Consider the following 25,123-nt stretch of genomic DNA (forward strand, 5'->3'; position numbering starts at 1 on the left):
CAATCTTTATTTCCAAACGCCCACTAAATTTTCTTTTCTCAATAGTGATTCCTTCTTTTAGAATTTTTGTCAAAAAATAAAAGGTTTAAAATTTAAGAAGCTAAGCCTGCTTTTATTACTCCTCAGAAGAGGAGAATACTGAATGCTGTCATCTACCGGAGCTTAAAATCGGTTAGTTTTCTATTCTCCTTTTAATTTCTCTGAACCCAAAATTCTGTAAATATTTGGACACCAGTAATTTGATGTTTATTTTCACTGCACTAATTGTTTCGTTCGAGAAGCATGGAAAAAAAAAAACCAATATGCAGCTTGAAATCCTTGGAGAAAAGAAAACCTGGGAATTTTAATTTAAGACATTTTGCGTTGATGTTAAGGTAGTAAAAACGAATATTTATTTTTGCAATTAGAATAGCCTACGCTGTTATTTTGCAATATTTATGTGGTTATTATGAAAGCAAATAAATGGAAGGTTATGCACACAACCTGTTCGATGAAATGTCCAAATTGAAGTTGGCCGCGTAGGGGCACGGATAATATCCTAAGATCTTGTATTCAACCCTGTCTCATTTATGCTACAATGTTACTACTCTTTAAAATACCAATCATTTTTTTGCTTGATAAAATACACCTGAACTATTACTTTTTTCACGAGTTTCACACCCTAACAATCAGTTGTTTTCTTTTTCTACCTGAATTATCACCATCTATGTATTAATATGCACCTAGTTGAGTAGATGGTGATAGCGCATGAATGAAACATGAGGTGTGTTTTAATACGTAGATGATGATAGTTTAGGTAGGAAAAAAAAATAGTTGATAGTTAGGGTGTGAAACTCGCGAAAAAGTGATATTTCAGGTGTATTTTTTATATATAGTATTAATGACGTGTAGGACTTCTATATAGTTTCTACCTACACAAAAGCTTCTTAAAAAATTATTGGTGAAAATGAAATACTTTAACCCTCTGTATCTTACTATCTTTCACTCTTTTTTGGATGGAAGGAGTATTTTTTTGTCAATATGGATGTTATATGCTTCCTTTATATCAAATTTGATTTTGAGACTAAAAAGTCAGTTGGAGTAGCTTTTTCGTGAATCTGTTTAGCCAGGGGCGGATCTACGTGTTGTCGACCCGAACACCCTCGGCAAAAAATTACAGTGTATATATAGGGTAAATTTTCTGTGTTTATGTGCATATATTAAATTTTGAACACCCTCGGCAAAAAATTACAATGTATATTTAGCTTCTTCTTTTTTTCGGAACACCCTGAACGAAAATCCTGGATCCGCCACTGTGTTTAGCTGCACTTACTTGACTGATCTTGGTTATTATCAGTATGGATAAGCTAGTTCTTTAAATCAGTACTTTTAATACGAATTACTAATTATATTTGCAAAGTAAACCAGAATATTAATGCATCATAAAACTATGTAATACAATAAGCCAATTACTTATCATGCTCACCATTTACAGTTTTGTCTCGTTATTTACCACGTTGTGTCTTCATGGTTTAGTCTATTATTCATGTAGCTTATTTTTGTTGAAGTTACTTCCGTGCTCATCGGCTCAATATAAAATGTGGCGGCTGTATGAAGGATGGAACGAGATTCTGAAGATCCAAAAGTTCCGGAGAGTTGTGTCCTATACTGGATTCTATTGCTTCGTTACACTCATCACATATGGGTACACCAACAACACGTGAGTGATTTATGAGTTTCTTATTACTAATTTTTAATCACAATAAGAAGTGAACTGGCAGCTTTCTGATTTTTGGCAAATTGCTCAAAGTAAAGTTAGCTTTGATCATTTTAATATGTTTAGCTGGTTAGAATCATCTCTGCAAATTTGCTTTCTTTAACATGCTGAGATATGTATCTTGACTTGAAAGAATCTTTATACAAACCTCTGGTGTCCATGTAGCTGTGTACTTTGAGATATGTTGTTTCTAATCAATACGTCGGTTTCGGTATTGCAGGACTAGAGCGGGGTACTCGAGAGCTGACCAATTCTATGCTTCTTATCCAGCTGGAACAGAGCTCCTTACTGACACAGCTAAGGTCTGTCCAATTGCATGATGATGGAAAGCTTCTTTTATCATGGAGCTCTTGTTTTTTTTGTCAAGTACCTCTTTTGTGGAATTTGACTTTTTTTTTTTTATCATTCTTAGTTATATAAAGCAGCATTGGGGAATGTTTTTGAAGAGGAAGAATGGGGACCGGTCGAATGGTGCGTCCTGGCTAAACATTTTGAACGTCAAGGAAAATCACCATATGCATATCACGCTGTAAGTTGTTGATGGGATATTATTACCGTTCTTCCCTATTTTACATTTTTTACTAGTTTTTATGTCTTAATGCCATAGCAATATTCTTTTCCTGTCATACATAAAGCGAAATCCCTTTTGATATGCCAGTTCCTGCAAGTAAATCATCCTTACAAGATATAAAGAATAAGTCGTGCAATTGGCCTTTACAATGAGGTGTAGGATGTTTGAAATTTACACTTCGTCATCTTTTAAGATGTGGAAAGGGAAAGAGGATGAAGCTTATGATTCCAGTTTCTCAAAGGAAAAAAATGTACTATGTCGGCGCATGGAGTTTAGTCATAGACTAAATTCTTCATACCTCATCATATATTCCATATTGGATTCTTGAAAGTAACATGATAACTTGAACTAATCCACTAGAGTTGGATTTGGTTACAAAGTTCTATCTTCATGTCTTGCACAAATTTATATATACGTCTCTCTATGTGTGTGTGTTCTAACTTTTCCTGTGTGATGGTTCAGCAATACATGGCACACCTTGCTTCTCATGGACAGCTAGACGGAAGTGGCTAGCGAAAGGGTAGCAGCAGCAAACCAACGATTGGACACCTCTCATCTGCATCTTGAGCAGGCTTAAATCAATGCACAAGAAGTTAATTATGCCGCTGTGGATTCGTTGATAGTAATTTAACCTATAATTCTGTAACTTCTTGTGTCCTGACATTTATTGGCTTTACACTACACAATCTCAACAACACAAAGATGCTGAAAATGTTATATTGACCTAGCCTGTTTCATATTAATATGATGAGATGTTAGGAGTGATTACTTGAATAAATAGATTCCTTAAATCGAAATTCATACTAGCAGATCTTTTTGGTAGTTAAAACTTCCGCAAGTTCTGCTCCTTTGTTATTCTTCTATTTGGCTTCTCTGTAATTCTCCAAGTTCTTATTAGGTGATACATGCATTATTTTAGTATTATTGGTATAGATTTAATCAACTAAAAGAGGGTCTCAGCCATGATTAAATGAATATTTCCGTAAATTCCTCCAAGACATTTGCCAATCCCACGAAAAATGGTATTTCCCTACATTAATAAAGGTTTGCTTGGAAATATCACAAACGCATTCATATATAGTTTGCTATTTGACAATTGCCATTTTCTAATCGCCAGACATATTATTAAAATTTATTTAACTTCTAAAAGAAGTGAAAATGGATTAAGAAGAATCTGGTGTAACTCATCAATTTATTCAAGTAGGAAATGACAGTCCATTGTTCTTGCTTTCGTGTTTTCTATTTATTTTCTCTTCTTATGTTAGGTTTTAGTTGTTTCTTTTTGTTTATGTTGCTAAGTTTTTATGGTGGTATGAAACTCATTTAAATTTTGTCCCAGTTACCAAAAGTTTTAGCATTCTTAAGCTCCCGTCAGAACTTTTTTCTGATCCTCCTCCTTTTCCATCTTCTTCTCCTTCCCCCCTTCTTTCTTCTTCCAATAAATCATGAACACACAACCAAAATTAAAAATATAATGAAATATATGCTATAAAAAAATTGGAGATTCATCGCTCATTTGTGGTTGACTGAATGGGTAATGTTCCATTGAGCTTATACTGTCTATCCTTACTCATTTGAATTGGTTTGCTTGGAAAAAATTGAAAACACAAATGTTGGTTTTTGTTCAGCTTAAAAAATCTTTTTCAAGAAGAGAAAGTAAATCTATTAATTTTCGAAGGTTTAGATTGAATATAACTATTGAAAGTTGTTGTGACTGGTATTAGAGAATTGTGTATCAAATGTGATATCATTTGGATCAATTTTGAAGCAAAACGTGTTGGTGAATTTCTACACAACATGTTATGGTGATCACCAGAATTTTGCCGCAAATTCTTACCTTTTGCAAGGATTTCAGACACGGATGCTAAAAGAATTATGGCAATCCATTCAGGATTTGACGGAAATTCTAACGAGTCACCTTAACTTGTTTTTAGGGCAAGTTTTGGCGAATATAAAATGGTGCTGCGAATCTTTATCTTTGCAAGAGTAGATAAGGTGCACTAACTACATAAAAAGGTCAGAAAATTGAATATGGGAATAATTATCCATTACTTTAGCCATGGTTAAGACACTTTATTAGTTAATTAAGTCAAACCATTAATATTAAAAAAGTCTACACTTTATTAGTTAATTAAGTCAAACCATTAATATTAAAAAAGTCTGTGTCACCTATCGAATAAGAAGTCGGGGAGATCTAATAAAAACTCGAGTTTTCAAGAGGAGAAGAAATAAATAACTCAGGGGAACGAAGAGAAAAAAAATGAAGAGGAGCCATTGGTTTAGAAGTTCAAATTCTGCATCTTTACTTGCCATGATTTCTGCCATTTAGAAATCAATGCAGAATTTATATGATATCATTCATTGGGGATTTTTTGTTTTATAATTAACCTACATGGACTTGTGTAACTCATTTCTACGTTTGCCAATTTTTTATTCGTGTCAAAAAGTCTTGAATAATATAGCCTTGGTAAGAAAGATGAAAATCCTGTCCACATAGGGCTCTCAATGCAACCTTCTTGTACGAGCTCTTTCTTTGCTGACTTGTGGAAGAGTATTACAATGAAGGATAAAGCATGTACAGTTTTGAACAGGATTACAAGTTAAAACATGTCAAATCTCCAAGGGTTCAAGTGTTCCAAAGCCTAGGGAAAAAAAGTGTTCAAAAGCCTCGAAACATACTGCATTTGCACAAAATTCCTTGGTATATCTTGATAAAGGGTCTTAAGAGCCCGTTTGGAATAGCTAATTGTAAAAAGCTAATAACCTATACGTGTTGAAATTGATTTTATAAATAAACAACTACGTGTTTAAATAGAACTGTTAAAAGTGCAAATAAGCAGTGTTTGGTAAAAAATGCTGATAAAAAGTTCTTTTGTTTAAAATGACGAACATACCCTTACAATTCTTACAACAAATTATAAATTCAAAAGTATCCTTGTAAAGAAATAGAGGAAGATGAATACGAAGTGCAGAAGAAGTTAGGATTTGTAAAGAAATTGAGGACGATGAATACAGAGTAAAGAGGAAGTTAGTTGTGTTGAAGTATTTTGAGAATTTTAAAAAAAAAATATTAAGAATAAAATTCTAAAAAACTTGGTCAAATCAAAAGTGCTAATAAGGAGAAAAGTCCTATGTTGGAATGACCAACTTCTGACTTTCAACTTATTTATTTACCAAATGCATAGATAAGGTAAAAAGTGTTTATAAGTCAATTTGACGCTTATAAGCTTCGTCAAACACCCTCTTAATCAATTTCACACACTTTTTTCAAGTAAATTAGATTGAGACGGGTTTAATTGGACAAACATGGACTATGAGGACCCAAGTATTCACATCGCCAACCCCAACTTGCTTGGGATTGACAGGGTTGTAGTTGTGCTATCAAGGTGGACTGAATGAACTGCCATTATGTCTGTTCCAAGAACAATATATCATTTCTAATGATAAGAATTAAGACCTTTCTGAAGCACATACTGACTCTCAGGACATGGGGTCCTATTTTTTTAACATCAACTAAGAAATAACTATTTGTAAGTGCTTGAATTAGACAAAATAAACCAATTTATGTTTCTGTACTTTGAAAAGTTCAATGTCAGAAACAGATGATAATGAACACTTACAATAGACGAAAGAAACAAGTAAGCATACATAAAAGTAGCTCAACTGGTCATGATCATTACATCTGAACCACAGCATAATATAGTTGAAGAGGCTAGACATATAAGAAAACAAATGGGCAATCCCTCTTGGGCATGAGGACGATATTCGAAATCCCATCAGAATGCCTTAATGAAATTAGTACAATAGTAACAAGACAACTGAAGTCAAAGTAATGATGTCATAGCTAAATTGTTTATAGTTTACAATACAACCAACCAAGACTCCATTTGAGTACATGAGCAATTACATTGCAATCAATGTCACTTACCAGAAATCTAGCAATTCCTTATCCATCCAGTAGAATAAAAATGGTCAAGCATACAAAGCTGTCTTCGATGATCTACTTATCCCGTTTTGATATGGCTTGCAGGTTGTATCCTGAGGGAAATGTAGCTATTACGGTAAAAGCAAATTCTACATTCCTATTATCATGCGCACCTTTTATTTGCAGTTTATGAGCAAGCACAAAAATTAATACTATCTCCCATTCATATTATCGCTCTTCTAAGGTTTTTGCCACCCATTAATCCAGACATTTAGGCCTCATTTATTTTTATTAAGATTAAGACGTCTAAATCTCAATATATATTTGAATATTAAGATGTATATTAAGATTTAAATGTCTGAATCTGAATCTGAATGCACATATAAATATTAAGATGTTGTAAGATCTGAATGCTAAATAACTAGACCGTTTCTTTTCTCAACATCTAAATTTATAAAATTTGTCTTTATTTAAATTAATAAATATACAATTCAAATAACATACTAAATAATCTACTACTATATCAATAATGGCTAGCAATGGTGGTGGTTGTGCCGATTGAGGATGGTGGTGGTTGTGGGTAGTAGCGAGTGTTGAAGGTGACTGGCAATAGTAGTGATCAGGGGAAACGATGGTTGTGGCTGAGCCAAGATCGTGGTTGTGGGTGGTAATAGTTGATAATGGTGGACGGCGACAACAATGGCAATGGGAATTATCAGTGAATAGATGGTGTGAATTACCATCTTTGTAGAAATCCTCAACTAGATATCTTAATGATATGATGTTTAATAAGTCAAAAAAAAAAAAAAAAAAAATTTTAGGGGCATTTCATATATCAATTTTCCTCCGAGGTTTGAAGAGCTCGCATTTTTCTTATGTATTGTTTGTTCAAACAAAGAAAAATGTGAAGTTTTTCTATTTGGAAGGGTGTTAGTTCTAATTCCTACACTTTGGCTGAGTTATTTGTAACTACATATTCACAATACAGGCTCTTGTAAGCCCAACTAATTTAGATTGGGGCATAGTTGATTGATTGACTGATATTGCGTTTTTCTTCTTATTGACTACAGATCAGAACACTTACCTCGGAGTCCCATATGGCTCCAACACATTTGGAAAAACTAATACTAGAACTTCTTAGCATGCAGCGTTCGGTATTCTTTGGTGTACTATTCTTTGGCGTAGAACGGCCAGTCTCCATATGACCTTTGACTGCATTAGCAGTATCCGGTTTTTTGACCTTAGGGGAACTCGGGGGGCTTGGAAGGCATCTCTGAGCCATAGCAGCTACAACATGCCTTTCGAATTCACTATCCTTATCAGCTTCCTCATCCGTGGAAGCACAGACTCGTTCTCTGCAGATAATTATGAGGCTATTCAGGTAAGCGAAATTGATGAAGACCATTTTACTACTTAAGACAAAAGAGAAACACATCAAGGACATTTCACCTGGGCAAGGAGGCATAGCGTCTTGGAAAGAGAGTACTTCCACCTCTACCATTGTGCCCCTCGAGATGGTCAAATTGTTGTTTGAAGCAATCAACTCCGCTAAAAATTGTAGTTTTTCAATTAGCACAGTAAGTGAACATGCAATGCAGTGCATGCACCACAAACAGGGAGGACTTCAGAAGCAAAAAGCAGGTGAAATGTAGAAAATAGAAAGCTTTCAAGTAAAGGAGAAAAACAGCAAAAACTCAGATATTTAAGTCCCGTGATTCTGAAGGCAAGTATTATGAATCACTTCACCGTCCTTTTGAGAATTAGTTAACCCTTCCTTGCATCTAGATTAAGTGACGTATAAACAGAAATCTTATGAGGTGATCTGTCCATCATTCCTTTAAGTACTAAAAGTAGGATCATGGTACCGATCTCCCAAAAAATGAAATAGCTTTACAAATGTCAGTGGACAAACATTACTGTTAAACTCCAAAAGTAAAGCAAATTTCCTTACCAACTTGATTGATCTTGCCAATGACCAGTAACCATTGAACCTCAATTAGTATTAGGTTAGAAATTCTGTGGTCAACCTCAAGTGGTTCTCTAGTCACCAATAGTCTCAGTCATTGTATAATCTATCGTCATAACTGTTTCAGACTATACTCGAGCAAAGGTACAACAGCCTAGTGACATTTCTACATGCATAAAAGGTCAGCAGATGTGATTGACTATACATGATGTTGATCACAGAACAGAGTGGTAATCCAATATGCACCCCTAATTGGAAAAAATATGTATTTTCGGTTCCAAGAAGTAATCCAAACTTCTTGTTTGCTCATCAGGGAAGCTTCATCATGCACAAATAATTTGTAGATGTAGCAGTAGATGGCAGATACTACAGTAGCTCAGTGTTAAAAACTAAAAATACAGAGTTTAGAGTTTCGGCAGGGTGAAGACAAATTTCACTAAGACCATGGAAAAATGAGTTGAATCATCAGATCAAAAGGTGTTCATAGCCATTGTATTACCTTGGATACATAAAGTGAGTGTGATCAGTGCCATGAAGATGCTCCTTCAGCATCTCAGGGTGATATTCCAGAATCTGCCCAGTTGAGAACAATGTACACTATAAGTAGTGAAAAAGGTGCAAACAGATGGTCAAGGAAAGATGAGATTGATTGTTAACACATATACCTCTCGGTAGATGAGCTCCCTAAGATCCTCTTTCCCAAGTTTTCTTCGGTCAAAGTCAAATTCAAACTTTGAGATAGTCTGAGATGATGGTTCCTGTTCCTTGTTTGCCAAACCACGGAAATATGGATGTGCTAGCGCCTGAGAGAATTAATGAATCACTAGTATTAGGAAAATATGTTTTATACAAACTAACACAAAGGCCTAATGACACTGCTACATCCTACCTCTTCAGCAGAAGGGCGATCTTTGGGATCAAATGCAATCAAACGCTCAAGCAATTTTAGAGCCAGTGGATCAATGTGGGGGAATTTCTCGGAGAGAGGGATAGGTGCCTTCTTCTTCATGCTGCTTAAATATCTCCTTGCTTTTTCATTTTTAATCTGCAGATATCAGGAAAATAGGAAACAAGATATACTCAAGATTCGTTACTAGATGATATGTTTATCAACTGTAACAGATTGATAGAAGGAACTAACCCTTGCAATGGCTTCAGTGGACGGCGAACCAAGCAAATCAGTTATGAGATCCAATTGGTGAACCGCATTCTTCCCCGGAAATAATGGTTTTCCTGTAAGCATTTCTGCAAATATACATCCTATACTCCAGATATCAACTGCTGGAGTGTACTGCAAAAAGTTTTTTGGTTTAGAATTTGTACAAATTTCTGAAAGATCATTTGCATTATAAAGTTACCACAAGTGAGAAACAATGATGGCTTACACACCATCTCACTAGGTTTATTCCAAGTTCAAATTAGAGCACAAAACCTAATGCTCACCGGCACAGTATAACTTTATTATGCAGAAGTTTGTGTAACATTTTTGCACTTCTCTCTTTCTACTTATGACAAGGAATGCCGTGGAAACCGAAAACCATCCAAGATTAGGAGAAAAAGTCCTTGAAGGTCCTACGAAATGGCATACTAAAGAGTAGCAGAGACAACTAAAACATATATGATAGTATATTTAAGGCCCACCACCCCCTCCTCCCCCCCCCCCCCGCCCTTCCCCTTCACTCTCACAGTGCACAAATTATTCTGTCCAACTATCGGGCATTCATTGAAGCAGACAATCTTTATAAAAATATATCATTGAGAAGCATGCTAGAAGCTCCTAAATCTAGTTCTAAGTGAGCCCATGAAACATCTGTATAATATCATTAAACTAATCAATTACAATCTTGCCAAGTGTGCCATCCACCGGTACATTCTTTATAAAAATTGATCTTTTCCCTTTGCTCGGAATGCATGTTCCAGTTTCCAGGGTAAATTTCTCAAATACACAGAACAGCATACAAGACATGATATTTTTACTCCAATGTCCCAAATTTACACTTCCACTGAGCCTAGCTTCCTATTCCCCCTCTTACGAAATAGACACAATTTCCATGCAGGGACATCCCAAAATGTTTCAACACATTGGTCAGGGCCATAAAGGCCTATATGAGATCCTAACATCATGGCATTTCAACTAATAATGTTCTATATGATTGTTATTTCTTTCAAAAAGTCAAATCCTTTCAACAATTTAAATTTAAACAATTATGTGATATTTTCCATCAGACTGCTAAATGGGTAAAAACAATCACGTAGAAAGCAGGACAAATCTTTTACGCATAAAAACAGTAGTAATATCAACAAACATCAACAGTAAGCATCAAGTTTGATAGAACTAACGAGTCAGCATTTTTGTTTTATCAGTAAGTTTCTAATTTCCAGGATGTTGTTTTTTTTTTTTTTTAATAAGACTAATTTCCAGGATGTTGTTGTTTGAATAGAGTACAAGAATGACGGTCTCACCCCAAAATTATTCACTTTACTACTCCATCAACCAATGCTAGCGATGGTGAAGAAACTGATGCAAGGTAGAGGAGTGTGATGGCTGTGCCAGACAAAATTGGATATGGTATACTGATAGTTAATTAAAATAAAGATATAAAAGAGAGGTAAAGAGCCAAGAAATTCCTACTCGACCAAGAAGTCTATGACTATCCTTATAGTAGTTCAACCTATTGCTATGCATCCCCCACCAGTTTACAGAAAAGAAAAAAATGAAAAGAATTGAACGGATTATTCGGAGGTGAGTCAGAGAAAACAGAGAAAAGAGGATCTCTATATTTCATAATCAGAGAGTTACAGCCTCGCATCTACTATTATGGTCAAACTAGGAATATATGTCATTGAGCTCTGTGTCAAGGAAAGACCGTATCTTTTGAAACATCAAGAATTGACCAGTTTCTCAATAGCTGTTACAAATCAAAAGAATAATGGCCCACAGAACAGTTGAAGGACTAGGAGAGATGAATACTCTATTCCATAACAATAGACATTTCCCTGGCCCAATTTGATCTCAGTGATAAGCAATTGTTATGTGACATGATTATTAGCCATTGCATGAAAAACCTTTATGCAATAAGAAGATTCAGAAGGAAAGGAGAACCAAATAACACAAAAGTAAGAACCTAGATGTCTTCACATCATTTTTGCATGAAGACATAACATCGAGTATTAAACATCAGAAAATAGAGCAAAAGGAAAGAAACTATTGATAAAAGTAATTTGCCCTAAACAGTTGGAGAAAACGCTCTCTCTGTAATTGTATGACATATTGATACATCATTTTCCAACAACTAACTGATCACTACACACTCAAAATGATTTAACATAATTTTTTCCCACTAGAAAATGAAGATCGCAAACAAGAAATGAGGAAACTAAGGAACAATGTCACTAGTTCATTAGATGAAAGAATATTGTAAAGCAAAAGCCCATGCTAAGTAAAGAAGTCTCACAATATGAAATTTAAGTTTCCTTTCCAATTTTAACATGAGAACATGCACCTGAACATTACTAGCAATCAGATAAGTGCAGATTGAGAACAATTGTATATAAACATGCATCTTTACCTGCATACCATCATACTTACTTTGGAGAAAAAGGAACCACAAAGTTCTGGAGCACGGTACCACCGAGTTGCCACGTAGTCCTTTAGAGAAAAAGGATGAAGAATTTTACTTGGAATTACAGGTGTAACAAATTAACAACCTAAGAATGGTGTTGGATACATAATCTTCTATATTATTAGTGATAATGGAATCAGTAGAGAAGAAAAAGGAGCATTCCGTCTTTGAGAGCACAAAGAATCAGGCACTCTATCGCAAGTGTACTAACTTAACACTTCACGGACAACCTTGAGATATTTTGAGTTGCTATTGTAACAAAGATAGACTAAGAAAACTTTAAAGTAGAAAGATGAAGCATACAGTCCAGAAAACAGCAGATGGGGTATCTCCAAATGATACCCGAGCAAGCCCAAAATCACAAATTTTCAGCTTGCAATCTGCATTTGCTAGAATGTTCTTTGGCTTCAAATCCCGATGGAATACGTTAGCTGTTAAACCAAAAAATGCGAGAATGAGTCATCAGAATGTATGTAAAATAGAAAAGTCTCAGTTAGCAGAAACCAGAACGAGAAATCGCAACCTGTATGCATATACTTTAACCCTCGAAGAAGCTGATACATAAAGAATTGATAATGTTCAGCAGTAAGACTGTTATTTGCTTTAATTACATTCTGAAGGTCACATTCCATCAACTCGAAAACAACATATATATCCTTGAATTCCCTCGGACATGGAGGCAACATAATATGCTTTATTTCTACAATATCTGGGTGCCGAAGCAACCGAAGGAGCTTTATTTCTCTAAGGATGCGGGTGGCTTCACAGGTATGCTCAAAAACATCATTGATCTTCTTTATTGCTACCTTTTCTCCAGTATGAGTATCAATTGCTGCTGCAACAACACCATAGCTTCCCTTGCCAACAACCTCAAGAATTTCATATTGATGGGCTTCACCATATTCAGTGAAGAATTCTTTGAAATCCATTACCTGTAGTAATATGAGATACTATTAGAATTTCTCTGTAGACAAAAAGGCAAGGTCCAAAAAAATGCAAAAGGACATCAAAATCCCACATTCTCTGTATAACTGTAAAATATAAATCTGGAGTGAAATGTTTTCCCTCTTTTCATCCCGTAACTATGGTCAAAAGGTCAGGCTCTACCTCACACATTAGACAATATATATTTATTAGTGCAAGAAATCTAAATTTTACTGAACATTCTTCCAAGGTTCACAAAAAGGACATGAATAAGATAGCAGCAAAGGATATGACAGGGATCCTACGAGCATTCAGAATACAGAACCAGATTTATGCTACAAAAAAACTGATTTAACTCTTTGACAGTACAGAATGAAGTAGTCTAACAGATTGCAATTATTGACCCAAATGTAACGGAAAGTAAATTAGCTTCTGATATGAATGGAACCATTTAAGGTGATGGCCAAAGGTGAGAATGATGGAATGCTGTGAAAGTACACAGTAGAAGGTGCTTAAGGGAGTATTCAAACAGAAAATGCTGAAACATTTAAAGTCTAAAGAGGATTGATACTTAACATATTGTGTTTCATTTATTAAGCATTTGTTTTCCCTACGATGCCTTTACTTTTCTTATAGTGCTGAGGTCATAAACTAGCTTGAAAGTCAATAATTTAACAAACATTGTTTCCAATTCCTTTCTAAGGTCGAAATGAAAACTATTCTCCAATATTCAAAAGCCAATAACAAACTTACAGCACAAGTACTTCACTCGTCACATGAATCCTGTCTACTCGACTTTCAAAAATACCTTAATTTTCAAGATTTTACTTTGCATGATAAAGATTTTACTTACATATGTTAATTAAGAAAATAAGATATAAATCCTAACATTATACTGGATAAATCATTCAGAGAGATGCTAAAAATCGCAAAATGGGAAGAATTTGACTACTCAAAAGCTCTGATAGGAAAACCGTCTTAGTAAGAAGTTGGCTGAGATCAGTCTTTTCACCTCAATGGCGAGGAAACAAATCCAAGTTGGAAAGAAAGTCGATATTTCAAACTTTTGGATGAGATTTACGAATTAAACAAGAGTTGGGAAAATAATGGTTTTTAATTGTCTTAACAAAAATGCAGGTCCCTGGTCAGCTTTTCTGAAACATATTTTTGCAAGTATAAACAATATAATAGCTGAATAAATCTGGATATAACTAAAAACACTAGAATGAAAACACTTCGAGAAAGATAAAATTTGATTATGAAGAAGAGGAAAGATTACCATATTTGATACTTAGACTTCTGAATAAGATGGACACCGTTTGAATCACTTTCAAGACCTGCAATGCATGAACAATTAGAATTAAATAACATGAAGGTGCTAATTACTCACTTATTAAAGGGGCTGAGTGCTAATAACTCAAAAGTACACATTTTACGAAAAATGGACGATCTCTAATGAACACTTAGAGATCTCCAATACCCATTTAAGTTATGTGATCTGCAGACTTATACACATGTATACAAACATCAACCCCAGATTATTCTTCTTGGTTCAATCATGAACCTCTAGACTCCAATTCAACTACATTTCAAACAAATCCCAGTACAGCCAACTAGAAAATTAACAAACTAGATCTTGAATCAAAGAATACCTATCATCCAACTGCATTAAGGATCTAATATGCAAAACTCCACAAAATTAATGTAAGAAAAAGCAAAAAAAATATTGATCTTGAATAAAAAGAATACCTCAACAATAAAGGGTCTGTGAAGAGAGGTAAAACAGCTCTTAGAGACTAATAAAAAAAATTCTATTCAACTACATTCCAAATAAATTTCAGTATAGTCAACTAGAAAAGAAAACTAGACCAAGAATCAAATAATACCTCATACCAACTGCTTAAGGATCTAATATGTAAAACTCAACAAAATTAATAAGCAAAAACAAAAAAAGATTAGATCTTGAATAAAAAGAATACCTCAACAATAAAGGGTCTCTTAAGAGAGGTAAAATAGCTCTTAGAGACTATAATAATAATTAATTCTCTTTTCCAAGTTCACAGCTTTAAGGGATTGTCAACTTTCTCAACTTGCTTAAAAATCCAGACTTAGAGACTATAATATTTTATTCTTCTTTCCAATTTTCGAGACTATAAAATTGATTTTTGTATATATATGTATAAGTTATGTTATCTGCCAGACTTATACATATATATACAAACATCAACCCCAGATTACTCTTCCATTCAACTACATTCCAAATAAATCTCAGTATAGTCAACTAAAAAAAGAAAAACAAGATCTTGAATCAAATAATACCTCATCATGTAACTGCATTAACGATCTTATGTAAAACTAAACAAATTTACTAAGCAAAAACAAGAAAAGATTAAATCTTGAGTCAAAAGAATACCTCAACAATAAAGGGTCTATGAAGAGAGGTAAAACAACTCTTAGAGACAATAAATTAACATATGTCTCTAAGACTATTCTTCTTGGTTAAACCATGAACTTTTATAATCCATTCAATTACATTTCAAACAAATCTCAGTACAGTTAACTAGAAAATTAAAAAAACTAGATCTTGAATCAAAGAATACTCATCATCCAACTTCATTAGGGATCTAATATGTAAACTCCACAAAATTAATGTAAGAAAAAGCAAAAAAAAAATAGATCTTGAATAAAAAGAATACCTCAACAATAAAGGGTGTCTCAAGAGAGATAAAACAGCTCTTAGAGACTATAATAATTGATTCTCTTTTACAAGTTCCCAGCTTTATGGAATTGATGACTACTTTCTCAACTTGTTTATGACTCCAGAAATGACAAGGTAAAACCAGCCCCAGTTGAAACCTTTTATAGTTATTACCTGTTAATTAAAAAAAAAAAAAAAAAGAGATTTTTTTTTAATTAGAATAAAGTTGAAGAAACAGACAAAGTTGAATGTATCAGCTGTCTTTATCACAATCTTACACCACTTGCTGCTGCCTTCAAAGAAAAGAATCAAAGAAATGGGGGTACATGCATTGGAGGATATAAATAAAATAAAATAAATAATTAATGGAACAGAGGAAAAAAATGTTTTAAAGAACATACACATGGATTAAAATATTGATGGAATGGGACGATTGATGTTTGATGAAAGAGTAGGATCCGGTACATATTTATATTAGTTTTTTTTTTTTTTTTGGTTTAAATATTACTACTAGTTACTGGTAGGTTAAACTAAGGGTGTGTTTGGTATGACAGAATATGTTCTCGAAATAGAAGAAAATATTTTTCTTATTTTCCTTTAAAAACATTTTTTGGATCAATAAAAACATGTCAACGCGTCCTCAATCCATCTCTGTACTATCCACCACCCCTCTACCTACCTACATCATCCCACCCCCATCCCCATCCTATCCCCCGCCCCTACCCCTAACCATCCCTCAGCCTACCCTTGCCTCACACCTCGTTCTACCCCATCATCTAAAGTCGCACTCTGAATTCAAAATCTCATACCGTTTTCCTGTTAAAAAAATGTGAATGCTCTTAAAATACTCTCTATGTCCCAATTTAAATGAACATTTCTTTTTTTGGTCTGTCTCCAAAAGAATGTACTCCCTCTGTCTCAAAAAGATTGTCGTACTTTACTTATTAGTGTCTCAAAAAGATTGCATACATGTCTTTATTTAGAAACAATTTAACAGTCACACAAATATTAAGGCTTGTTTTGGACCAACATTTCAAAAAAAATCTTTTATTTGTTATACTCCCTGCTAAGTCAAACTAAGACAATCTTTTAGGATTGAGGGAGTACTAGGTTAAAATAAGGGTGTGTTTGGTACAGAAAATGTTCCCAAAATAGAAGAAAATAATTTTAATTAAAAATATTTTCTAGATCAATAAACACACGTCAACGCGTCTTCAATCAAACTTTGTACTATCCACCCACCCACGCTCCTTACCTTTAAACATTCCATTTTACTCTTAATGATATTTCTAATCACACAAATATCTATGATTTATTTCAGATCACAAGTTTCAAAAAGTGTTCCTTTCATTACTACGTGATCAGTCAAACACATTCACATAAATTAAAACAAAGAGAGTACCTTTTTTCTATATTTGAAAATAATATACCTTTATGCAATAATTTATAATCATACAAAATATATGTGCCTCTCATTTATAGCACAAGTTCAAAAAACTTTTTTTTTTTTTTTAAATTTCGTGTCTCGTTAAATAGTTCAGATAAATTGATACAGGGGAGTAGATGGAATGGGAAATTGATGAGTCATGAAAGAGTAAGATCCGATGCATATGTGTTAGGTTAAACTAGGAGATAATAGTTTGGAATTGAACCACCTTTAATTTAAAAAAAATTTAAAAAAAAATAAAAAAGAGAGAGAGAGAGAGAGAATTGAATGCGTAAACACTATGGGACCCGACACACCTTAAATTGTGAGCCTTATCTTATCTCTATTTCTGGCGATGTTTTGTCTGTATCACACAACTGTTCGAAAATAACACAACAAAGTTGAAGAAGAGAAGAAAGTCCGATAAACTTCAAAGTTCAAAAGAATATAACAAGGCAAATCAACATCTAATGGTAGCCATGGAAATTATTAACAAGATTTTATCTTTGGACCAAAGATGACGTGATATTCTGACTCAGTAATGACATTTTATTATGGTAAATTGTTATCAGCACATGGAGTTTATATTAAACCGCGTAAATCTACCATAACATTTAATAAAATGTGAACATGACAAGGTTGTTGAAGAAGAGAGGAAAGTCTTATAAACTTCAAAGTTGAAAGAATATTAACAAGTTGTAAATGAGGCAGGCTAGTAAATAGGCAGATCAAGATCTAATGGTAGCAATAGAAACTGTTAACAAGCTTTTATATTTAGACCAAGATGATTTGATATTTTTTACTTCTGACTCAGTAATGACATTTTATTATGGTAAATAGTTATCAGCACGTGGGGTTTATATTAAACCTCGTAAATCTACCATACCATTTAATAAAATGTGAACATGACAAGGTTGTTGAAGAAGAGAGGAAAGTCTTTAAACTTCAAAGTTGAAAGAATATTAACAAGTTGTAAATGAGGCAGGCTAGTAAATAGGCAGATCAAGATCTAATGGTAGCCAGAAATTGTTAAAAAGATTTTATCTTTAGACCAAGATGACGTGATATTTTTTACTTCTGACTCAGTAATGACATTATTATGAATTATGATAAAATACTTACCCGTAAAATGTATTTACACCAAAAGTAATACTATTAATTTATTATTAAAGTTGAAGAAGAGAGGAAAGTGTGATTAAAGTTGAAAGTTCAAAGAATATAACGAGTTGGAAATGTGGTAGGCTAGTAAATAGGCAAATCAAGATCTAATGGCAACCATGCAAAATGGTAACAAGATTTTATCTTTTGCCACGCAAATTGGTAACAAGATTTTATCTTTCAACCAAGATGACGTGATATTTTTAGCTTCTGACTCAGTTATGACATTATTATGTTAAATTGTTATCAGCACATGGGGTTTATATTAAACCGTGTAAATCTATCATACTTAAGTGATTTACTAAATGTGAACGTGACAAAGCTGAAGAAGAAGAGAGGAAAGTCTGATAAACTTCAAAGTTGAAAGAATATTGAACAAAGATGACGTCATATTTTTAACTTCTGACTCAGTTATGACATTATTATGGTGAATTGTTATCAGCGCGTGGAGTTTATATTAAACCGTGTAAATGATTTAATAAAATGTGAACATGACAAAGTTGAAGAAGAAGAGAGGAAAGTCTAAACTTTAAAGTTGAAAGAATATTAACAAGTTGCAAATGAGGCAGGCTAGTAAATAGGCAGACAAGATCTAATGGTAGTCATAGAAATTGCTAACAAGATTTTATCTTTAGACCAAGATGAAGTGATAATTTTTACTTCTGACACAGTAATGTCATTGTTATGTTAAATTGTTATCAGCACATGGGCTTTATATTAAACCGTGTAAACTATTCATGTCTAGTGATTTAATAAAGCGATTTAATAACTAAATGATTATTTATTTCAATTTAGTTAATTTTTATAATTTGTATATTTTGCAAGGATATCAACGACGATTATTTAGCCTCCATATTTTTTTCTTTTCTCTCTTATTTTTCTCCTTAATTTCTAGTTGTTGTTAAAATTTATCTTAGAGGTTTGGATTAGTTTGTATATTTTATGTTCGAAAAAATAAGTTGCAAGGGTAGTCTTCCAACTTATTTTTTCTTTAATTCGTTTTCAAATTATAAGCTCGCTTTAGATAAATTTTTTTAATTATTTTTCTCTTATTATTTTAAGCCAAATTAATTTCGGCCAACCAAACACTCAATTTTATGTTAAAATTTATCTTATTTGGTTATGTCCACCTCCTTTTATATTTAGTAAGTTGACAATTCAAATATCCTACATATCAAGTTTATAATCACAAGATTCAAAGGATATTTTATTATATTATAGACATTTTTAATTTAGAACCACAAGATTCAAAAGTCTATCTTTATTTCTTAAACTACGTGTCTGGTTAAACGTAAACACTTAAATTGAGATAGAGGGGGTATATATATAAATGAAGGAAATGAAAGGACAATTGAGACATAGCTGGATGCGGGGACTTAAAAAGTAAACACATAAGAGGTAGTATTAATGTTAAACTTCGAAATGTACACATGTTTAGAACTTAGAGTACAATTTCAGTTGGTTTTTGTACAACTTATTGTTGTTGTGTTCGTTCACCTTGGGCGTTTGTTGTTAAATAAAAAAAAAATCGTCTTTTGGTTATGTCCGCCTCTTTTTATATTTAGTAAGTTAACAATTCAAATATCCTACATGTCAAATTTATAATCACAAGATTCAAAGGACATTTTATTATATTATACACATTTTTAATTTAGAATCACAAGATTTGAAAGTCTATCTTTATTTTTTTTAAATCCGTGTCTAGTCAAACGTAGAAACTTAAATTGAGACAGAGGGAGTATATGCCAAATGAAGGAAATAAAAGGACAATTAAGACATCACGGACCGTGGGGACTTAAAAGTAAACACGCAAGAGGTAGAATTAATGTTCAACTTCGAAATGTACACATGTTAGTCATCACTTGAGTACAATTTCAATTACTTTTTGTACAACTTATTGTTGTTGTGTTCGTCCACCTTGGGCGTTTATATATGATAAGAAAGAAAAATATAGAATAGAAAAATAGACATATATTTTTAGTAATGTAGCCAAGTAATATGGGACGAAGGGAGTACTTCATTTATTAATTCTTAAAGAACGTGAAAAGTCAAGTATAGTAATGTGACCAAGTAATATGGGACGAAGGGAGCACTTCATTTATTAATTCTTAAAGAACGTGAAAAGTCAAGTAATGTGTCTAAGTAATATGGGACGGATGGAGTACTTCATTTATTTATTCTTAAAGAACGTGAAAAGTCAAGTAATGTGGCCAAGTAATATGGGGCGGAGGGAGTACTTCATTTATTAATCTTAAAGAACGTGAAAAGTCAAAGTGAACAAGTAAAAGTGCATAGAGGAAATAAATATATATCGGAGAATTAAAATTGAAGTGCATACATGTATACATGATAAGAGAATAAATATTCAGTAAGAACGTGAAAAGTCAAAAGTGAACAAATAAAAATACACGGAGGAAATAAATATGTGTCAGAGAATTAAAATTGAAGTGCATACGTGTATACATGAGAAAAGAATAAATATTCAGTACTATGACATATGTCCACGTGAGATTTATTAATTCTTAAAGAACGTGAAAAGTCAAAAGTGAACAAGTAAAAGTGTACGGAGGAAATAAATTTGTGTAAGAAAATTAAAATTGAACTGCATACGTCTATAAATGAGAAGAGAATAAATATTCAGCAAGAACGTGAAAAGTCAAAAGTGAACAAGTAAAAATGCACGGAGAAAATAAATATGTCGGAAAATTAAAATTGAAATGCATACGTCTATATATGGGAAAGGAATAAATATTAAGTATTATGAAGGGATAAAAAAATAATTGGGTAAAGTGTACAAGTTATACAGCTTTTGATATAAACATTCATTACGTGTATAATTGATAAAACTTTTGGTACAAACAGTCAATGTTGTGCTGGTCCCTCTTCCACACTTATGCATAATAGAAAAATGTGAATATAACAGAGTTGAAGAAGAGAGGAAAGTCTGATGAACTTCAAAGTTGAAAGAATAACGATTAAATTAGGTAGCTAGTAAATAGGCAAAGATCAGATCTAATGTTAGCCATGAAAATTGGTACATTAACAAGATTTTATCTTTGGACCAACATGACGTTATATTTTTAACTTCTGACTCGGTAATGACATTATTATGGTAAAATACTTTTCAGCACGCTAAGTTTATATTAAACCGTGTAAATCGATCATACTTAAATGATTTAATTAGAAAAAATTACAGTACAATATCTTTGGCTAATTTAATTTACAAAATAGTCCACAGATGTATAGGTTTGTACATGTTTAAATATGCATATAATATACATACTAGTGTATAGATTTTGCGTATAGAGACAAAAAAAAAGGTTGAACAGTAACAACAAAAAAAAAAAAAAAAAAAAAAGTAGGTTTCACGCACTAACTTAGTGCGTGAAAGGACCAAACTCGAAAAGTAAGAGTTTGGCCTTTCACGCACGAAATTTGTGCGTGAATGAGCCCTTCTCCTAATTGCACTCTTCTGTGTACAGAGAAAAAAGAAGCATGGAGTTTCACATGCATCCACAAAAATCATGCATTTTCATCTCATTCTTGTTCCTCATCTCGTCTACGCATTCATTCTATCTTCCTGGTGTTGCTCCTCGTGATTTTCAAACTGTATAAATCCTTCTTCTATCTCCACCCTGTATTTGCACGGATGAATGCCTTTGGCAGAATACATTTAACTCATAGCAAATGTGTTATAAGATTTTTTTTTTTTTAAAAAAAAACAGTGACTAATTCAGTGTGAACTCAACAGAAAAATGTTGTATATTCTGAGCCCTTCTTGGCGTTTCTTCTCATTACTGCTCGTCTTGAAGTGATTATATGTTTATCTATTGGTTTATGTCTTGAAAATCCTATGCAAGAAATATTGGGCATTGCAGTGATTTGATTGTCTCAGTTTCATCTGTTTGTTAACATGTTGTACTAGTTGCTGGAGTTGAAACATCCGAAAGAAGATCACTCGAAAGATACTATTTTCACTTTATTTGAGAGTTGCAATATGTATAATTATCTAACAAGGCTGTTCTTATATATGTCTTTGCAGGGTGATTCCCTTAATATCAAAGTAAACAAGCTGTCATCTACAAAGACACAACTTGAACCAATATACAAATATTTTGTACCAATATACAAATAAGCTCATTCACGCAAATTTCGTGCGTGAAAGGTTTTTTTTTTTTTTTTTGTGTGTTAATTTGGTTAAAAAAGACCATAGATTTTGCATATTTAAGCTACTGCCAATCAGTGGTGGAGCCATAGCCTCGCAAGGGTGTTCAACCGAACACCCTTCGCCAAAAAATTATACCGTATAGACATATCAATTATTACGTATTACATATTAAACACCCTTAATATATAAATTATATGAATTCGAATACCCTTGACAAAAATTTTAGCTCCACCACTGCTGTCAATAACTAAGTTCCGCCAAATATACATAAGCGTAAGTTTTCCATTTAATAATGTGTGGATATATGTTAATTAACAACTGTGATAAAGTTGAAGCATAACGAGTCTTACCGAATTGTAAATCTCAGCTAACTAATAAATAGGCAGTAAGGCAGATCAGAGCAAAGGCAGCCCTGGAAACTGGTAAACAAGATTTATCTTTGCACCAAGATGACGTCTGACTCAGTAATGACATTATTATGGTACTCCCTCGGTTCACTTTTACTTGTTCAGTATTTCAAAAATAGATTTTCACTTTTACTTGTCACTTTTAGCATAGCAAGATAAGATAATTTATTTTTTCCTGTTTACCTATAGTATTAATTGCTCACTTCAAATCATTTTTGAAATCCAATAAAAATATGTACAAATTAATATGGGTACATTACTAAATTATGCACTTCATTTATTATTTCTTAAACAGCGAGAAAAGTCCAAAGTGAACAAATAAAAGTGAATCGAGGGAGTAAATTGTTATTAGCACACGGTATTTATATTAATCCGTGTAAATCTATCATACTTAGGTGATTTAATAAAATGTGAGTATATATGGTAGTTAATTATTAAAAATTTACGTGCAAACACATTGCATATATTTATTGTCTTGATGTATATACATGCGAGTAACTTTTTATTCGTTATACATTGCATACGTGACTAATTAAATTGTATCACATAATTCGGACGAAAATAATAACTTTTTAATGTGATTTTTCACTTTTTAAAAGATATTTACTATAGTATCACATTTGTTCTCAAATTTTAGCATTGGGTGAAATTATTTTAAAATATTTGAAATTTCAAAATTTTAAAAACCATTATTATTTTTGGCCCTTACTATTTCAGTTACTATACTAAATTATCAATTGAATGAGAAATTCAAAGTAAATGAGACAGCTATTTATGTAATTAAAATTATTTTAAAAAATCTTAAATAATATTTATGATTCTTAAAAGATATAATATTTGAATTCGAAGAGATTTTTTATTTATTTTTTATATCTTATAATATGTGATGGGTGAATTCCAACCAACCAGAAAATTAAAGGGATAATACCAATTACCTCATCCAACTTGTCTACGTTTGACAATCGCAAATTAAGAAATTGTGGGGTTCCTATGACCTACGCCTAGATTTGTTCAAAGTAAAATCATTACCCATTGACGTGACACAAAAGTATGTTAATAGGTCATATCTATATCTATTTATAGTGATGAAATCATTTATTCAATATTAAATACATATTTTATTATAAAATTTGTAGTTTATTTTCAAATTTTAATCATCAGGACAGATTGAGTTATTTTAAAATATTTGACGATTTAAAAATTGAAAAGTATTCCTTTTTGCCCTTACTATTACACCTAGTAGATTATTAAATGAGACCTTTACATGGAAATGACAGTTAATTTAAATAATATTCTTATGATTAAAATTATTATACTCCCCCCTTTTCAATTTATATGAATCCATTTGACTAGACACGACATTTAAAAAAGAGGGAAAACTTTTAAAACTTGTAGTTCAAAATAAGCTTTGAAAATTTGTGTGACTGTAAATCATTCATAAAGTGAATTTGTTTCCAAATTAGGAAAGAGGTCATTCATTTTGACACGGACTAAAAAGAAAATAGGTTCAAGCAAATTGAAACGGGGGAGTATATTTTTTAATTAGTATCTATAAATCTTAAAACGATACTTTCTCTATTTCAATTTATATAATGCACTTTTCGTTTTAGTCGATTTCAAAAAGCTAATTTCTTTCTATTTAGAAAAAAAATCAAAATTTTAAACTCTCATTTTATATTTATTTTTGGTAACTAACGCCTTTTTATTAATTACCAGCGCAAACATTATAAAATTAGCAAAGGCAACACAGCTTGCTAGGGTCTAAATACAACTCAAAAACACCTAAATAGGATCAGCCATCTGCTAATTAAAAGTGAAACCTCGAACACTACAGACATATGCAAGATCCTTGGCCAACTTCTCCACGTTACAACATCTTTGATCAAACAGTCTCTGATTCCTTTCCATCCACAAGGTATAAATAACCTCAGCAAAGATCATTTTGAAGAGTTGAGCATGCTGAGTTTTACCTTTGCTAATATTGATGCTCCAATGAAGAAAATCATCCCAGGTATTAGCAGAAAATCCCCTTCTATTGATCCATAACAGGACTCTGGTCCACAAAGCCTTAGCAATAAGACATTGAACAAATAAGTGCTCATGGTTCTCAGGAACTTGTTGACATAAAACACAAGTCTTGGTAGCCTTAAGGCCTCATTTGATCAACCTATCAACTGGTAACATCATCTGGTGCATTCTGAACCACATGGTGAAGCAGGCTTTCGATTTTGCATGGTTAGCAAACATTAAACACTTCCATGATGTTCTTGGCAAGTCATTTGGTTACTGGAGATAGAGCTTTCTAATCAGGCTTTGTCCTTGAGTAGGAGGAACCACCAGTTGCGACATTATACCCAGAGAAGCCAAAATTTGTATATTTATCAATTATCAATGAGGCGACTTATATTAATGTCTATGGCATGTAAAGTTTCAAAAGTTTTTCTTTCTTTCTTAAAATTTCATATTTAATCAAAATTTATCACATAAATTAAAAAGAAAAA

The 25,123-nt window shown here is 32.8% G+C and overlaps 2 protein-coding genes across 9 annotated transcripts; one reads left to right on the forward strand and one right to left on the reverse strand.

Annotated features, from left to right (window-relative positions):
- On the forward strand, positions 1-3,048 carry LOC132060884 (uncharacterized). 2 transcript variants are annotated; one of them, XM_059453788.1, is made up of 5 exons: positions 1-171; positions 1,548-1,699; positions 1,977-2,058; positions 2,169-2,285; positions 2,790-3,048. In XM_059453788.1, the coding sequence occupies exons 2-5, from the start codon at positions 1,578-1,580 to the stop codon at positions 2,838-2,840; spliced, it is 372 nt and encodes a 123-aa protein (XP_059309771.1). In that variant the 5' UTR covers positions 1-171; positions 1,548-1,577; the 3' UTR covers positions 2,841-3,048. The 2 variants fall into 2 exon arrangements, with proteins under 2 accessions (XP_059309771.1, XP_059309772.1); XM_059453789.1 differs by lacking the exon at positions 1-171 and adding an exon at positions 262-374.
- Positions 3,049-6,089: 3,041 nt separating this feature from the next.
- LOC132059973 (mitogen-activated protein kinase 9-like) lies at positions 6,090-15,890 on the reverse strand. Of its 7 annotated transcripts, none has more exons than XR_009415834.1 (12): positions 15,742-15,871; positions 15,462-15,637; positions 12,365-12,773; positions 12,145-12,272; positions 11,796-11,867; positions 9,360-9,509; positions 9,108-9,263; positions 8,884-9,021; positions 8,718-8,791; positions 7,702-7,800; positions 6,696-7,607; positions 6,090-6,616 (listed from the first exon to the last, which is right to left on the reverse strand). XR_009415834.1 is itself a non-coding variant. In XM_059452817.1 (12 exons), exons 1-12 carry the CDS (start codon positions 15,866-15,868, stop codon positions 6,300-6,302), a joined length of 1,743 nt encoding a protein of 580 aa, XP_059308800.1. In that variant the 5' UTR covers positions 15,869-15,890; the 3' UTR covers positions 6,090-6,299. The 7 variants fall into 7 exon arrangements, 6 of the variants coding, with proteins under 6 accessions (XP_059308800.1, XP_059308799.1, XP_059308798.1 ...); XM_059452817.1 differs by having other exon boundaries at positions 6,090-6,365; positions 7,337-7,607; positions 15,865-15,890; XM_059452816.1 differs by having other exon boundaries at positions 6,090-6,365; positions 7,337-7,607; positions 11,808-11,867.
- Between the last annotated feature and the right edge of the window lie 9,233 nt (positions 15,891-25,123).

Source organism: Lycium ferocissimum, chromosome 6 (assembly GCF_029784015.1).
Source record: "Lycium ferocissimum isolate CSIRO_LF1 chromosome 6, AGI_CSIRO_Lferr_CH_V1, whole genome shotgun sequence".
Lineage (NCBI taxonomy): Eukaryota > Viridiplantae > Streptophyta > Magnoliopsida > Solanales > Solanaceae > Lycium > Lycium ferocissimum.

Coding starts and splice junctions, on each gene's coding strand:
- LOC132060884 (XM_059453788.1), top strand. CDS start 1,578: ATGTGGCGGCTGTATGAAGGATGGAACGAGATTCTGAAGATCCAAAAG. Junction 1,700..1,976: donor TATGGGTACACCAACAACAC/GTGAGTGATTTA, acceptor TCGGTATTGCAG/GACTAGAGCGGGGTACTCGA. Junction 2,059..2,168: donor TCCTTACTGACACAGCTAAG/GTCTGTCCAATT, acceptor TATCATTCTTAG/TTATATAAAGCAGCATTGGG.
- LOC132059973 (XM_059452815.1), bottom strand. CDS start 15,868: ATGTGTATGTTCTTTAAAACATTTTTTTCCTCTGTTCCATTAATTATT. Junction 12,774..15,461: donor AGACACCCTTTATTGTTGAG/GTATTCTTTTTA, acceptor ATATTACTACAG/GTAATGGATTTCAAAGAATT. Junction 11,868..12,144: donor CATCTGCTGTTTTCTGGACT/GTATGCTTCATC, acceptor TTTTCTCTAAAG/GACTACGTGGCAACTCGGTG.